An 18,261-nucleotide genomic window follows, 5' to 3' on the forward strand; every position below is an offset into this window, starting at 1 on the left:
AGGACAGTAACTAATTACAAAGCATCTAGGCAGACTGAGAAACTAGTGCCTGTCCTTCTGTCCAGTATGGAAAAAAAGTCAGTGATACCATGAAGTAACAAAGTCAACCTTGAAATACACTGGCAGGGAGAAGCTGTAAAAAGGACAAACAAAGCTGAAAAGTAATTTCAAAATAATTTCAAAATTAAAATTCATTACTTTCCTCAGGCTTGCTGGAAAGCCTTAACAATTGTTTCCTATCCAGTTTTACCTGCAGTAGTCTAAAAGGGAGAACAGGGATTTCTTGAACTTACATCATGCAAAAATCTACTGATTTTGTAGGGAGGCGCATCTGGCTCAGATCAATGCCATCATCTAAAATAATGGTCAGGGAATCAAACAGGAAGAGTAATTCTAGTGAACGAACAATGTTAGCAGCCTCCCTGTGATGTTGTTACTGAAATTCCTGAAAGAGAAGAGACAGTTATGCCTTTAACATCTGATATGAAGCCAGGGACCTAGCTAAAGACTGTGAAAGGTGGTTAAGGAACAATTCCATCAACATTGGCGGTGGAAGACTTGAACTGGGGGTCAAATATTGGTAAAGTTATCTAGAATAAATTAGCAATTGAACAATTATCTGAAGGATGATGAGACAAGGCCAAAGACGCTTAGAGTTTGTAAAATTGGTCACAGATCTCCAACTGACTTTCATGTTGGCACACCATCAGATTAAACAACTGCCAGTGAGAAACACTGCTAGATCCAAAAGGACAAATTCCATGAGAAACAGACATAAAAACTCAGCAATATGGATTTGGTTCTTATTTGGTTCTCATCTAAAAATAAGATGCCATAAGAGAGATTATATAAAGGCCAAGGGCAAACTCACCCTGTGGCTATGTGCATAACAACATTTAGGATAGGATGCTGTCATGAAAAAGGATGGTATTTTTGACCAAAGATGCTATCTTCTGTTGTTTGGGGTTTTTTTCCTGTGTTCACAGAAATGGCATTTTCTTGTAAATCATTAGGATTATGTCAAATTACTTAGCTCTGGCATTTATTTCTCCCCTGCAATGGGAACTGTCTGCAAGTGCTCAAACCCTGGCTAGCCAGCTGGGTCAAAAGCGGAAACAATATCTTGCTAAAATATGTTGATCTTGGCAAGGATCTATTCAACACATCATCACAACAATATATTCAAATAGAGATACAAAAGAGAAAGCTTGTTAGTGCCAAAACAACCGGGGAAATAAACCCCATTTCCTATTCTCAATATGGCAAGAAATAAAAAATTTCTGTTAACAATCAAATCAAGCTGACAAAACAATGTTAAAATGGCTAGGAATATAGCCAAAAAAGATCAGAACAGAGAGACAATATGCACTGGACTGTGAAGGCCACGTCACATCATCACAGAAAAAGACATAAAAGCCAACATGATATGCATTATTGCTATCATCTGTTTAAATATTTGGGAATATAATTAAAATATCAAAAGATGAACATGCGTGATATAGGGGAATACAGTTCTGTCAAAGACGTGCATTTCCTTCTTTGCTCAAAGTTAGTTCTTCAGTCTGAACACTTTTTTCCTCACCTTTTCTTAATCAGAGCTGCTTCTCTGTATTCACATGGCACCTAGCACAATGTAAACATCCTAAACACTAGCCACTATGATAACATATTACTCTGGTGACTGTGAGAACATAAACAAGTGTAGTCTACAATTAAGATGACTTAAAATCTTCTAAGAGCATGGGTAACTCAAAGATGCCAGGCAACTAAATGCAGCAGTATCTTTTAACACCTTCTTGAAAAACAAAAAAAAAAACAAACCACCAAGATAAAATAAAATAGTAACCCTTTGGACACCCTTTTCAACGCACATGCTCTCACAGCTGAGAAGGAGAAATCACTAATTTTTAAATATATACTTAGAATGACATGTTTCTGAATACCTACAATTCACCACTCAAGTCTACTACCCACTGCAACACTACCAGGATGACTAGACCCTTATTCATAATTTTAATAAATTTCATTCTAATCTGTGGTATGATTCAAGATGCGGTTTTGTACCTGGGAATGCAGGTTCCTGAAAGTATTCTAATATTAATCCATGTTCATAGAATCATAGAACAATTACATTTGGAAAGGACCTTAAGATCATCTAGTTCCAACCCCCCTGCCATGGGCAGGAACACCTCACACTAAACCATGTCACCCAAGGCTCTGTCCAACCTGTCCTTGAACACTGCCAGGGATGGAGCATTCACAACTTCCCTGGGCAACCCATTCCAGTACCTCACCACCCTCACAGTAAAGAATTTCTTCCTTACATTCAACCTGAACTTCCCCAGCTTAAGTTTTAACCTGTTACCCCTTTCCTGTCACTACAGTCCCTAATGAAGAGTCCCTCCCCAGCATCCCTATAGGCCCCCTTCAGATACTGGAAGGCTGCTATGAGGTCTCCATGCAGCCTTCTCTTCTCCAGGACAAACAGCCCCAGCTTTCCTAGCCTGTCCACATACAGGAGGTGCTCCAGTCCCCTGATCATCCTCCTGGCCCTCCTCTGGACTTGTTCCAACAGTTCCATGTCCTTTTTATGTTGAGGACACCAGAACTGCACACAATACTCCAAGTGAGGTCTCATGAGAGCAGAGTAGATGGGCAGGATCACCTCCTTCAACCTGCTGGTCACGTTCCTTTTGATGCAGCCCAGGATACAGTTGTATTTCTGGGCTGCGAGCACACACTGCCGGCTCATGTTAAGTTTCCCATCAACCAGCACCTCCAAGTCCTTCTCCACAGGGCTGCTCTCAATCTCTTCTCTGCCAACCTGTAGCTGTGCCTGGGATTGCTCCGCCCCTGGGATTGCTCCGACCTCGCACTTGGCATGGTTAAACTTCATAAGGTTGTCATCAACCCATCTCACAAGCGCATCAAGGTCCCTCTGGATGGCATTCCTTCCCTCCAGTGTATCAACCAAACCACAAAGCTTAGTGTCATCAGCAAGTTTACTGAAGGCGCACTCAATCCCACTGTCCATGTCACCAACAAAGATGTTGAACAAGACCGGTCCCAACACCAGTCCCTGAGGGACACCACTCATTACTGGTCTCCAGCCAGACATTGAGCCATTGACCACAACTCTTTGCGTGCAGCCATCCAGCCAGTTCTTTATCCACTGAGTGGTCCACCTATCAAATCGATGTCTCTGCAATTTAGAGACAAGGATGTTGTGTGGGATAGCGTCGAATGCTTTGCCCAAGTCCAGGTAGATGACATCAGCTGCTCTACCCCTGTCCATCAGTTCCGTAGCCCCATCATAGAAGGCCACCAAACTGGTCAGGCAGGATTTCCCCTTAGTGAAGCCATGCTGGCTGTCAGCAGCCACCTTGTTTTTCGTGTGCCTTAGCATGCCTTCCAGGAGAATGTGCTCCAAGATTTTGCCAGGCACAGATGTGAGACTGACTGGTCTGTAATTCCGTGGGTCATCCATTTTCCCCTTCTTGAAAATGGGGGTTATATTTCCTTTTTTCCAGTCATCAGGAACTCCACCTGACTGCCATGATTTTTCAAATACGATGGACAGTGGCTTAGCAACTTCGTTAGCCAGCTCAACAGCTATGTTAAACAATATCAGGCTATATAAGTTTCCCAGCTGAATACTAACCCGGTCCCCGAACTGCTGAGAGGATAAGAAAACATTCATATGTGAGAAGGTTGCCAGCTGATACACTTTTTTTTTTTTTTTAGGATCGAAACAGAGAGGCACAAGCACCTGCATAATTTAATAGGGGAAGATGAGGATTGGGTTAGGGATCAGCTATGCAATCTAGACATCTGTAAATCGATGGGTCCGGATGGAATGCACCCACGGGTGCTGAGGGAGCTGGCGGAGGTCATTGCTAGGCCACTTTCCATCATCTTTGGTAAGTCGTGGGAAATGGGCGAGGTGCCTGAGGATTGGCGGATGGCAAAGGTCACACCAATCTATAAGAAGGGCAAGAAGGAGGACCCGGGTAATTATAGACCGGTCAGCCTTACCTCCATCCCTGGAAAGATGATGGAACAACTTATTCTTGACTCCATCACTAGGCATATCAAGGATGAGGGGGTCATTAAGAACAGCCAACATGGTTTTATGAGGGGGAAGTCATGTATGACCAACCTTATAGCCTTCTATGAGGAAGTGACTAGGTGGAGGGATGATGGTAGAGCGGTAGATGTAGTTTTTCTTGATTTCAGTAAGGCATTTGATACTGTCTCCCACAGCATCCTCATAGATAAGCTAAGGAAGTGTGGGCTTGACGATCAAGTAGTGAGGTGGATCGAGAACTGGTTGAAAGGAAGAAGGCAGAGAGTTGTGGTCAATGGCACAGAATCTAGCTGGAGGTCTGTGACTAGTGGAGTTCCTCAGGGGTCGGTGCTGGGACCGGTGCTGTTTAATATTTTCATCAATGACCTGGATGAGGGAACTGAGTGCACCCTCAGCAAGTTTGCTGATGACACAAAACTGGGAGGAGTGGCTGACACACCAGAGGACTGTGCTGCCATTCAGCGAGACCTGGACAGGCTGGAGAGTTGGGCGGGGAGAAACTTGATGAAATTTAACAAGGGCAAGTGTAGAGTCTTGCATCTGGGGAAGAACAACCCCATGTACCAGTACAGGTTGGGGGTTGACCTGCTGGAAAGTAGTGAAGGGGAAAGGGACCTGGGGGTCCTGGTGGATAGGAGGATGACCATGAGCCAGCAATGTGCTCTTGTGGCCAAGAAGGCAAATGGCATCTTAGGGTGCATTAGAAAGGGAGTGGTTAGTAGGTCAAGAGAGGTTCTCCTCCCCCTCTACTCAGCCTTGGTGAGGCCGCATCTGGAATATTGCGTCCAGTTCTGGGCCCCTCTGTTCAAGAAGGACAGGGAATTGCTTGAAGGAGTCCAGCGCAGAGCCACAAAGATGATTAAGGGAGTGGAACATCTCCCTTATGAGGAGAGGCTGAGGGAGCTGGGTCTCTTTAGCTTGCAAAAGAGGAGACTGAGGGGTGACCTCATCAATGTTTACAAATATGTGAAGGGTAGGTGTCAGGATGATGGAGCTAGGCTTTTTTCAGTGATATCCAGTGATAGGACAAGGGGCAATGGGTGTAAACTGGAACATAGGAAGTTCCACGTTAACATCAGGAAGAACTTCTTTACTGTAAGAGTGACAGAGCACTGGAACAGGTTGCCCAGGGGGGTTGTGGAGTCTCCTACACTGGAGATATTCAAGGCCCGCCTGGACAAGTTCCTGTGTGATGTACTGTAGGTTACCCTGCTCTTGCAGGGGGGTTGGACTAGATGATCTTTTTAGGTCCCTTCCAACCCTTGGGATTCTGTGATTCTGTGATTCTGTGATTTCAGTCACTAAAACTATTATACACTTGATTTGCCAAAAAAAGCACAAGGTAATTTTATTTTCACTTCAGAGGTGCATTTTTTCACTTACACTGCATCATTCAAGAGAAGAGAAAAAAAGAAAAACCCACCAAAAAACGTATTTGTGTACATTTTGCAAAAACACAACATGCCTTGAGTACTGTAAACAGAAGTTAGCAGGGCTTTCAGGCTGATAGCGTTATCAAAATGGTGAAAGAGGATACACAATAAAGCAATAAAGCATGCAAGACACTGCAGTCTTTAGATTTTGCTTTGCTTTCTTAATCAATCAGGTGACAGCTTATACAGTTTCTAACGCCTTTGACTATACAAGAATATGGAGTTAATACAGGCCTGTGAGGTCTCAACACACTGTGATAGTGTCATTAGTAAAATAAAGGTGGTAATAAGGGATACCTCCTTCGTCAGATGGCCTTGTTATCTCACTGCAGTAAGAAAAGGTAGGGTTCGTGTCTGAACCATCTGATTTATACTCTCCCAAACTGGTAGAACGTACATATTGCTTACTGTAACGGCTTGCTCTTTCTACAACGGTAGAAAGAAAGAATATCACAATAAACAGATGACAGAAGTGCAAAGACAAGCAACAACAAAAATCCCAACACTGCTAATATTGATATCCATACAATGATGGCATTAAATTTAGAGAAAAGTAAATTGTTCACAATTCTGTATCCATTTTAAACACCATGACTTCAGAGTGTTGCTTCAAAATCAGGTACAACTAATCTTGTTCACTGCTTTAAAAGAACAGCGGAAACAGAAGGCAAGATTGAGATACTGGGTTAAAAAAAGGTATAAACAGGAAGCTTATGAAAACTTCCAAAATCAAAATGTTTTCTTTTATCCCAGCATACATACGAATGCATGTGCAAATACTACTTTATGACATTCAGAATATTTAAAGTTCCACTATTAGTAGCAAAGAAAATAAATGTGCAAAATTAAACATTCAAACACTTTTAGGGGAAAAAAAAACAAACACTTGCAGAGCTAAAACATTGCTGTCTATTATTACATTACCTACTCTCCTTTTCCATTTACCTTTAAATTATGAACACCTTGAAGTTGCAAAGAATAGCACAAGGCATAAGATCCTGTGCCATATAAGCAAAATGTGCACAGAAAAGAAACCAATTTCATAAATAGGCCACCTTCTATATCTCTGAAATTTTAGTAAGGTCAAACTACTTGAAGATTCTACTTATAGTGAGGACAAAGTAGGTCAGTGTTTTTTAAGTGACTGCTTGTAAGCAGTATAAATAACTGTTATTTAGGATAAGATTTATTTCACTATTCCTTATCTACACATGTGATTATAGCTGAAGTTCCTATAAAGTACTGCTTTTAATATACTATAGTTATTTATATATATACGAAAACATAGTTATAAAACATATGGCTAGCACACTGACCAGGAAATTTACTGCATCAGCTTAGTGTTATAAACATAAAAAGGTGAACTGGGGAAAAGACAGGATATAAGCAATACCAGAAAGCATATGCAGACTCCTAGATTGAATATTGTCTTCCAGAGGATCAATGTCGAAGATGGAGCCAGGATCTGTGCGCCAAACTTTAAGATCTTTTCCCAAAGCATAGAAATTATGACAGACAAACAACAAAGGAAGTAAAGGCATGAAAGGAATGACTTTTAACAATCAGCAACCAACTTCATCTAGAAATTAACCAAAAAAATCAAGATATTCACTTGAAAGGATCAGAAAGCATTAATTTCCTGCTTAAAAGAAATTCCTGCATTCATTTTAAGAACTGACAATATTTTCAGGAGACTTTTTCTCCCAAATTTTGGATTCTTTTTCTAAATATAACCACAGTATTTTTTTTTAAGTCTAAACAAATGGGACCAAGTATGATATATCAGAGCTCTTTTCCGCTAGCAGAACCAAAACCATAAGTTATAAGATATTGCCTCAGTCCAACAACCGCATCCTTACTCCATAGCAATGTGGCAGCATATATCCCATAGACTGGATATTAGGAAAAATTTCTTCACTAGGGTTGTCAAGCACTGGAACAGGCTGCCCAGGGAAGTGGTGGAATCACTATCCCTGGAGGCATTTAAAAGATGTGTATATGAGGTGCTTAGTGATATGGTTAAGTGGTGGACTTGACAGCGTTAGGCTGATGTTTGGACTCAATGATATTAAAGCTCTTTTCCAACCTAAACAATTCTATTATCTGCTATGTCTAAAAATATAATAATCATTTAATCTCTCCAAGCCAGTTTAAAATAAAACCTTGATGCAAAGTACAATCAGTTAAAGCACAAATCTATGCTTTCTGCTAAAGGTTTACTTCTTGGGCAGACCTGTCTGCGAGATTTACTCAATGCATTGGAAGTGAGGAAAATAACTGTCTTGCCAACTTGGTCTTTTCACTGGTTTGAGTGGCAGCAAGCTAAATAATGGGTTGGTAGATAAAGTAGGACTGTGGGGGCCCCATATATGTCATATTTCAAATTATGAATAGCCAAAAAGAACAGACAAAGCTAATAAAACAAACCCCATGGCTTCAGAATACATTCAATGTACGTACATTATGTATGTACATTATCTACTGCAGCTCCTGTAAGGTGAGGCATAGTGCTAAGTCCCTCTTGACACAATGAATAAAAGTCAATGCAAAATCTTTTGATAAACTATGTTTTAGTCTTGACAGTGATAAATTATGCAACTACATACAGCACTGACAGGATTGAGAGGGGTGGGGGAACTGGTGTATGCCCAGCCTTTCCTGTTTGATCATGCCTTAGTAAGTAAAGGCATAGTAAGTACAGCTTCATGGCAGCAACAATGCAGCAATCATTGATTTGTATTGATTTTGTCCACCTCTGTAGTCTGAAATAACGTACGGAATCAGAATCTTGTCAATTTAAAATGTCCTTATACTCGAATAAGCATTATGAAGGCCCTTTAGTCAAAGATCTGAAGCTTAGTTAGATTAATTTATCCTGATGGGTTTAGGATGTCTTTTGCAAGGTTAAAACTAGTACCTATTTTCCAAAGCAAAGGCATTAATTTTAGCAATCAGGCGTTTTAGTAAGTTGTTACAGCTTCACTGATAATACTTTAAAAAACAACAAGGTGGACTCTAACACAGAGGTACTTTTGCTAACTGGCTGAACAATTATTAGCTAGGAAAAAACACAGCTGTTTTTCTCAGTCTGCAATTTTTTTCTAGCTGCCAAGGACATTCCATGAGCAGGGAGCTCACTGCTTCTTTTCAAACAAGCAGATATTATAACTGAATTTCACTCTGAAAAAGCATTAGCTGAAATATCACTGTATATTAAGCTCACAGGTTTGTCATGGCCTCTTTTCTGTAAATAGTTGTACTATTTTGCTGTTTGGCAGGCCTCGGTTGTTAAGAGCTCCTGTGTGTTTTGATACTGTAGTATTTTAAGGTGATAAACAGAATTAATATTTCTGTTACTTACAGCTCAAGAATTATTTATGTCATTGCTAATCCCTTTGTGCTAGCAAGCCTTCAGCTACTGAATACAGGATTGCACATGTTTCTTACATAGGGCTTACAGTGCACATGCAGTGGAATAGAGAGTAGGTTTGAAGTGCACACTAAAGAGCATATTGGAACCTGTGTATGAAACTGCAGTTTTAAAGGTACTTTATTTCTCTCTTTGACTGCACCACTCTAGCCATGAAAGTGAGTTCAAGTTCTTGGGTCTCTACAGACAGAGATTTTCTAAACAAGCTGCTGACCCTCTGAGACTTGCACGGTCTTAAAAGCATCAGTACCTTCCACAAGGAGAGCTCTCTAAACAGTTGCTTTTGAGAAATCCCTTCTGACATAAGGATGTAGCGATGGACACATAAAAGGTGGCTATACAAAAGGAAAGAAATACACTTCTTTATGTGGTAGAGACTCGTTTTGAGACTTTAAGGAAAAGACTGAAGCAGCATCTGCCAGGAATGACATAGACATAGCTAACCCAGCTTTAGGCAGGAAGTTGGACTATATCACCCAGAGATTAGTCCACTTGACCTGCAATTTCTTTGATTTTTGAAAGGTGGACTTAAAGTCAACCCCTGCTATTATTACTATGTATGAAGGATTTTAGAGGGCTATCTCAACATGTTTTTCCATATGTAGACCCTCTGGGGTCTACACTTGTAGAGCACAAAAATAAACCCCCCCCAAAAAAAAAGCCCACCGAAAAAGGACACACAAAAAGAAAAGGGTGAGGGGGAAGGAGAGGGGGAGTTCAAGAAAGGTCAGGTTACCATCTCCTTTGACATAGCAGACTTGCTAACTTTAAAGAGATTTCAAATATCCATTTTGATTTTGAGATAGTGTTTATTATGAATACCTCAAATTACATCTTAATGCAGTACTCTGCCTCTACATGCCAAACCAATCCGTACTCTACCCCTTGAACAGCTGGTCCTATCTTGAACAATTTTTTAGTACAGCATTTCTGAATAGTGATGTTTTTACCAGAGATCTAAAGAGTTGTTGATGAATTACAGCTTGACATACTTTGAAAGCTGTGTGAAATTCTAAAACCAGAGGTAAGTGGAGCATGTGCAGCTCTGGAGAAATCGCTGAATAACAGAAGGGGAAATCTCAAACTGGGCTGCAACATTTAAACATTGACATCTCGGAGAACGACAGTTTTCATCATCTCACTTCTGTGCAAAATTAAGATTATTGCAGATATTTAGCCTTTCTTGAAGAGTCAAAATTCAAACTTGAAGTAATAGCAACAACTATCCATACTTACAACTAAAAATTACAGAGCAAATGATATTCATTCCCATTATTACTTTGCTAGAAGCTGGCACTGAAGCAGTAGTAAAACATAAGTTTCATGCTGTGAAGAGTGAAAATGAAATCTTTTTCTTGGTTATAATGGAGAATACAAGCAGAAGCTTTCAGCTTTCCCACACTGTTTTCAAGAGCAACATTACTTAACAACTTACCAACAATTATTCCAGGTCTTCTATCCATTTCAACAATATGTGGATGCACACCTTTATATGCTGCGTCACTCACAATTTGGGTGTTTTTCCGCACACGCTCTGTTACAGGATCATCTACCACTGGAGTGAAGCCTCTACCCTTTGTCTTCTCAAAATCTTCATGATATTTTACCTAGGTAAACAAGAAAAGATACATTTTTCCCCAAGCTGCCATTGACAGCAAATGTTATTCTACGAAGGAATATTTGTTTCATGAGGTACTTATATTGTTTGGGTTTTGCACCATAACAGACTTGTTACACACATGAAACAAGCTGGATGGCTGGCCAAATCTTTTCTCACTAACTTTCCTCGTACTTTAGTATAATTTTTGCCTTTGTTTTCCACTGAATTAGGCATTAACTCAAGCAGCAAAGCATTATCTTACAGTCACACAGGACAGGAAAAGTCTGTGAGGTCATTTGGCTCATTCCCTTCTTCTCTAAAATAGGATAGCTCTCTACTGATCTAGACAACTAAAATTAGACAACTAAAAATGCTCAATCAGTAATAGTTCTAAAGAACTTAAGTATTTTCTTTCACTGGGAATTTTGATTTTATGCAAGGTGTCATGCAAAAGATACTCTTTTGCTCTTTTATTTTACCATATCCTAGCAGTCTTTAAACATACGTTTTAGAAAGAACTGCAGTTATTCTAAGCAGCTTGCTTTCAAAAAACAACCAAAAAAAAAAGTAAACAAAACCAAGGACATTAGGGTAGAAAGTGTTATACAACCAAGTGTTGCAACAAAACCAGTATTAGTAAGAGTTATAAAGGTAGTACCCCTGATTATGCATATTTACTTTTTAAATAGTCTTAATAATCAAAGAATTAAATTGACAAACATTCTCACACAAGCAAATGCACACAAAACAACTCATTCCAAGAACAAAAGTCACGCAGAAACCAGGAACGTGCACAGGCACAAGGTGAAGTGTGTCACCTAATCCAGTCAAAACTGTGTGATGCTCAAATGAGGCATGTACTTTTTAAAGGGAAAAAAATTGTCAAACAAACAAAAGATCAGACATTTAACTGTTAGAAAACTGTTTATTAGTATTTTGAAAATGTTCATTACAATCATATGCAGTTAGCAAACACTCCATCAACAGGCATAAGAAGAAAATACTCCTTCCATACTTGAGCACAGAGTTTCATTAGTTACCTATATTAATGAAGGCAAAATCCAGTGGAAGTCAAGTGCCATTCCTTAGTATACTCAGTTATAGGAAAAGTACCCTACCATTGAGATGTTGTTTTGTGTTTCTTTGACATGCCTTAGCTCAGGTGTGTCTAGAAGCACACTACATCTACCTTTCATCTGCCTCTGATCACTGCTGTACTTGACCTGCAAAACAGCAACAGCACACATGAAGTTTTTGTTTACAGTAGAAAGGATGGTGAGAATCACACTGTGCAACAGTAAACCTTTCCAAATCATGACAGACAATATTATTCTTGTTTCTTTCTTTACATTCTTTGTCTAGTAACTTATTTCAGAGGGAGGATACTGATAAGCTAGTATATCAGAAAGGCCACAGGGCAAATTTATTCCATCAATCACTTACTTGAAAACGGGGTTTACCTGAAAGCTGAACCTCTTTACTAAATGACATAAATGAAATAATTAATTTGTGAACTGACAAATAAGATAAAAAATAAGAAAACACCACTGTGACTTGGATGTCTTTAAAACATATTTGTATGACTGATGATAAACTACCTTCCCACTACCCAGACAGATGCCAATTCGTCCTCAAGCCTGCTCCAGGTTGGGATTAGCTGACAACTCCTGGGTCCCCAGGGAATTCAACTCTTACAAACAGATTAGTCCTTTGGCACCCTTCTTACTCCTGTTTGGTGGCTAGCCTTTGCTAGCAGCACAAAAGCAACATGTCTGGTACAAATGTGAATATCCTGTTTCCAAAGAGAATATTTGGGTTCTCTTGTTCATCAGTAAGAACAGAACCTCCTGTCACATTTCTCCTAATTAGCTTCTTTTGTGGCATTTTACAGACTTATAAAGATATGAACCTTGGTTAATTACCTATTGGGGGGGGGGGGGGGGGGGGGGGGGAAGAACCCACTCAAAATCCCGAAACAGTAAAAGTAGTTTCTCCTACGTGTTGGTTATAGAGTGAATACTCTTACAGTGTCTTCTGGCTGGTTGAAATCTACTAACGGACTGTTAGTTCCTACACTGCATTGTATCCTGTGCATTGAATGTTAGTAAATATTTTAGATCTACCTATATATTCACACTCACAGTATTACCTCTCAAATCAGTTGTGCAAATCTATTTCAACATGTATTTCTGATGAGAGAAACCAAGTACTGAAATTGTCTAACTCTCCTTAAAATTACATAGTACCTAAGCACAACATACCTGTGAAAATATGAGTCTTGGTGTCTACGTTCCTTTAGTAAGTCTGAAGCAATGTACAGAGAAACAGAAACATATGGTACTGCATATTTAGAATCATAGAATCACAGAATAGTTAAGGTTGGAAAGGACCTTAAGAACATCTAGTTCCAGCCCCTCTGCCAGGGGCAGGGACACGTCCCACTAAACCATGCCACCCAAGGCTCTGTCCAGCCTGGCCTTGAACACTGACAGGGATGGAGCATTCACAACTTCCCTGGGCAACCCATTCCAGTACCTCACCACCCTTACAGTAAAGAACTTCCTCCCTATATCCAGTCTAAACTTCTCATGTTTAAGTTTTAACCCATTACCCCTTGTCCTGTCACTACAGTCCCTAATGAAGTGTCCCTCCCCACCATATTTGTCATGGTTTAAGCTGAACCCAGGACAATATTCTTCATACCTTTTTTAATTAAACACATTTTCTTAGCAAATATATTCAGCCACATATGCTTTTGAATATAAGCCATTTTCTGAACAAAGACAGCCAACATAGTTTGGTTTTTGTGTACCACTCCTTAACATAGAAGGGTATTTATTCATGTAAATCTTGAGAAATGAAGGAATCACTTGGGAAAAAATTAAAAGAAAGCTTAATTTTCAGAAATAAAATAAAAAAAATTTGAAGTCTAGAATTGTTGGGAAGTTTTCCTCTTATTTTTAACTATGCACCTCAAAACTAATTGACTTCAGTAAATAAATATGCATAAGCATTTTAAGACTACTTAAGACATGTAGTTACAAGGTAAGATTCTGTTCCTTTGTCAGACAAAGCCTCTTGACAAATTCAACCTACTTTACTTTTCACTCCTACACTCAGTTCTAAAGTGTTCATTACCACTAATTCTCTTCTGCCACCTTGAAACAGTGGCTTTGCATGAAATCTATTCTGTTTACCATCTACAGTAGCTTTGTCACCGATGTTTCAGTGTTGAGGACACAGACAATAATGCAACTAGTCTGGTCCTTTTCTTCACCATGCCTGTTGGATTTCTTCCTCGGTCTTTAATAGAACTGCCTGCTGCTTCTTACACCAAAAGGGGGGAGAGAGTATGTTTTATCATGAAAGCCAAAGAAAATACAGTATTTTATTCTTTACTGTTTACTAATAGGCTCTATTTAGGAATATTCAGCTGTACATAGGTGCCATGTCTCAGAGTGGAATGGATGGCTATAAGCTTCCATGTGTTGAATCATTAAAAAAATTAAATTTTCAGTAAACATAAATTCTTATTTCCTTTGTTCTTTACTGTAATTTACTCCTGCAATCTAGCAACTAAAACCTGGACCAAGAGATGAAGATTCTTGAAAGAAGGGCTGACCTCTTCTGGCTCTCTCCTTGAAAAATACTGGTGGAACACAAGCACTTGCTTTTTTTGCAAAAATAATGAGGCAAGTCTAAACATTTTTGTTTCCCGCACGTATGTGAAATGCACATACTCAAAGGATTTAAAAAAAAATTTAATTCAGGGGATGATTCATTTGACACATTAAATCTAAATGGAAAAGCATATCCTTGTTATATTCCTACAGCAACTGAAAATCTAAATGACAAAAAGATTGAAACAACTTGCCGAGCTGATATTGTCTTGATTCTTCTTGACTCTTTCTATCTCTGGAGTGACACTCACAGCAGTAGCTTTGCCAGGCTGCTCTCTGTAGTGAACCTATTATTTAACAGAATAAAATAGTACATACTATTTCAGCTAAAGCAGTATCACATTGCATTACATTAAAATGTCTGATTTAAAAGGTCATCCAGGAAACAGCTGAAAAGCTAAAACACATTTGAAGTTTATTAAAGCTTATAAACTCAATTTTTGAAGCGTAACTTTGAATTCTTTCTCTATAATCTTCTTATTAATGCATTTGTGTGGATATACACACACACATGAACACAATATCTTGACATTTACCTCATTGGTCTTTGGCTGTATAGAGAAGTATATTTAGAATGGGACAAGCCACAAATAATACAGTAAAGTCAAGCAAAGCACGTGAAAAACTGAATTTCAGCAATGCCCACTCTAAAAGTGTATTTGTCAAGACACAGGGATTCCATAAGGATACTATCCATGTCCTTACTTTTATACTCTATGCTGAGTAAGCATAGTAGGTGCAACACATCAGACAACTGCCAGTTGAACCTAACTGCCTGAATTTCACCATATGTTTATTTAAATGTACTGTAGGAATATCCCCTCTATCGCTTTTTAACAAAATAGCTTTGTAGCAATGATGCATTAACTAAATGCACTCTCAAGGCAGGATTAGTACCTAAAGTGGATAAAGGACAGGATGTGGCATTGGCAGATGACCCTGGCCCCAAATACTGGGAAATCAGTTATGGTAACTATTTAGTGAGTAGAGATTCTTGCATGATTTATGCCAATCCGTATAGTTTCATGTAAAATAAGTATTCCCATACAAACTGTTAGGTTTTGTTTGTTTTGGGCTTTTTTAATAAGCCCTTGGATAACTATGCTGATACTTTATGCTCATAACTCTGCTGTGCACTGCAGCATTAATGTACATATTGTTCAAGCAATTGTCTTCCCACACAACACATTTTGTGTCTGCCCACATCAAAATATTCCAACTGAAAAATTAATGTCTTGTAAAAATGATGGTAAGCTATCAAATGCATTAATCTTGCCAACTGACATTTGTAAAGGTAAAATGATTAATGTTTCTAGAAATGTCTGAAGTTAAAGAAACTCCACCCAAAGCTATGCCAGTGACCTGAAAAAGAATATAAATTTCCCATTAAATGTGTACAACACAAAAATTGGTGAAAGTTAAACAATGATGTCAGTAGAAATACATTGGCTGGCATGAATCACTTAAGAAAACAGGATTGTTTGAACTGCATGCATTTTAGGAGAGCTAGATTTATCAACATAAATCCAGAAATAAATAGCAAACACTTGAGTTAGAGGGACAGTATTACTAAAAATTATAACTCTTAAGTTAATCCGGGGAATGTGTCAGGAACATCCCAGGGAAGCATCATAGCTACTTGTAACCCCATGAAATAGGGCTGCTGGTGGCAGTTCTTAATGAGGATAACAGAGGGTCTCTCAAACTCATTAACAGGGTACAACTCCAACAATGAAGGAAGGCAGCAGCCTGCTCCAAAAGTCCTTGTCTTCTTCCCTGCAGTCCTGCAAACAGTATGACTTTCTAATGGTTATGTCAGCCATCAAACACTAAATTGGAATAATACTGATAGGAAGGTTACTGAGGAACCAGAAAGAGACAGGAAAGAGAGGTGGAGTTTGAGTACAGCTGTAGACTTTTTTTTTTTTTTTACAATGCAAAGCAAAGGGAAAAAAATAAAAATGGAAAAGGATATTCTGCAAAAAAAAAAAAAAAATCCATATAGATTTCCTGCAAATATCCAAGACAGAGAAATAACTGCATCCAGAGAAATAACTGCAAACAGAGAAACACTGCATCCACCTCTCTAATCAAATGCATGATGCTTCACATGCCATTTCCCAAACCAAGCAATGGCTTTTCACAATTGCTTCATAAAAGAGGGTTTTCAAGACATTCCAGTACTGAGCCTGCAACTAAGTAAAGAAAAGGAACAGCTTCTGGAGGCAGAACTTTGTGCTCATCCTCTGCACCCAAAAATTACATAAGGATTAAACAAGAGCAACTTCCCATGCTGACATTCTCTTGATTCTTCTTGACTCTTTCCATCTCAGGGGTGACACTCACAGGTGTAGCTTTGCAGAGCTGCTCTTTGTACTGAACCTAGGAAACACAGCAGAAAGTATTACACAGGCACTTCTGCGTAATCAAAATACAACACTGTGTCAGACATCATTAAAGAGCACACTGCATTTGGATGGAAAATACCAGTCCTTAATAAATACCTACATCTTTTCACACGATACTTAGTACTCACCCTCTTACAGTTCTATTCCAGACACAGACAAATGATACTTTTAGCAGAAATACTTCACTCTCATTGATATTAATCAAAGTGCAAGGCTAAAGAATTATCATTTTACCATTAACTGATTAAATTAGTCTTTGTGGACAAACACCGCAGACAGATTCACAGAGGCACAAATTTAATACAGCAGAGAGAAGTGTGTAAGCAATGAAAATGGGGGCACACATTGCTAATATTCTTCTGGTTTTCTTTAACTCTCCTCAGTTCAGGTGGATCAGAAATAGTTGTTGCACGATGAAGTTCTTCCTTGTATTTAATCTGCACAATAAATATTACAGATTGTTAGCAATTTAAAGAAGATAAAGGTAAGCATTGAAACACAACAAACATTTTGTAATCTCTCCCTTACACACACTGCAGAGATGGACCACAGCTATGAACAATATTGACCTGAAAATGAATGGTTATATTTCATTCCTGAAACAGGCTGCTAGGGTCTCCAATGCACGTTGTTTGACATAATAAAGCAGAGAGTGTATATAACATGCCTACTATCCTAAAACTCTTACAGAGGAAATATACATCACATGGGACTGTGGTTATCTTCACGATAATTGGGACCCTGGATATACTACTTGGAGATATACATCAGTCTGACTATGACTTGGTCTTGCTGTTCTCTTGCTATGGAGTCTACCAGTCCATTTCAGAAACCAGACACTTCACAGATGTCTTCTTAAAAGAACTGCTGACCTCAAATTCTTATTCACATTCTCTAAAAACACACATAGGCGTATCAGAGAAATGCAGATGTTTGGATGGATGATGCCTTCAAAGATGCTGTCAGGTATTTACTGCTCCTTTTGCCACATTCAATCTCTTCTAAACAGCAGTATGTTTGTATATTGTAGAACTCCATAATTTGAAAGATGCACAGAACTAGAATTTCTTCAGTTATACACCATATGTACCAAAACTGGAATTCAATGTAATGAAAAAGAATTGTAAGGTTAGGTGAATGTGTTACTAAAGAGAAAGGCATCGTATTTTCTGTTTTCCATATGCTATCCAAAAATCTCATCTTGGACAAATCTGTGCATAGTCTTTGTCTTACTGTCTGTTACTAAATACCTGTCCAGCATTCAGCACATTGAGCTTCAAATCTTTTATGCCACAGTAAAATTAACAAACCTTTACAGTGATACAGCATGCTTTCTTTTTCTTTATAATGGTAAAACACAAACTTCACAAAAACATTCAAAATTATGTGGGCAGTGATGCATGATAGTTGGAAACATTTTTCATTAACAAGACTCAAGGAAGGAAAAGTACTTTAAGAACAAGGGAACAGCATAATGAATTGATTTGTATGGTTTTATATTAATGTGGCACACAAAACTTCTGGTGAATACATTTTAAGGCTGTAAAACCAGGGACTCAGAAACTAGAAAATGACACAATTAACTTAAATGTAACCTTAGTTTTGTCCTTTGTACAAATATGC

At 38.8% G+C, this 18,261-nt stretch overlaps 1 protein-coding gene across 5 annotated transcripts in view; it reads right to left on the minus strand.

The window, feature by feature from the left end:
• NEBL (nebulette) overlaps window positions 1-18,261 on the minus strand; it is a 253,175-nt gene that overhangs the window by 20,530 nt on the left and 214,384 nt on the right. For 2 of the 5 annotated variants that reach the window (XM_065666538.1, XM_065666539.1), the window contains 7 exons: window positions 16,983-17,075; window positions 16,519-16,612; window positions 14,425-14,516; window positions 11,669-11,773; window positions 10,386-10,557; window positions 6,914-7,006; window positions 5,818-5,946 (listed from right to left, as the gene is read on the minus strand). In XM_065666538.1, coding sequence (XP_065522610.1) covers window positions 5,818-5,946; window positions 6,914-7,006; window positions 10,386-10,557; window positions 11,669-11,773; window positions 14,425-14,516; window positions 16,519-16,612; window positions 16,983-17,075 — 778 coding nt within the window. The remainder of the gene's footprint in view (window positions 1-5,817; window positions 5,947-6,913; window positions 7,007-10,385; window positions 10,558-11,668; window positions 11,774-14,424; window positions 14,517-16,518; window positions 16,613-16,982; window positions 17,076-18,261) is intronic. The other 3 variants (XM_065666542.1, XM_065666540.1, XM_065666541.1) reach the window with 3 other exon arrangements.

The sequence above is a fragment of the Lathamus discolor genome, chromosome 2 (genome assembly GCF_037157495.1).
Source record: "Lathamus discolor isolate bLatDis1 chromosome 2, bLatDis1.hap1, whole genome shotgun sequence".
In the NCBI taxonomy this organism is placed as follows: Eukaryota; Metazoa; Chordata; class Aves; order Psittaciformes; family Psittacidae; genus Lathamus; species Lathamus discolor.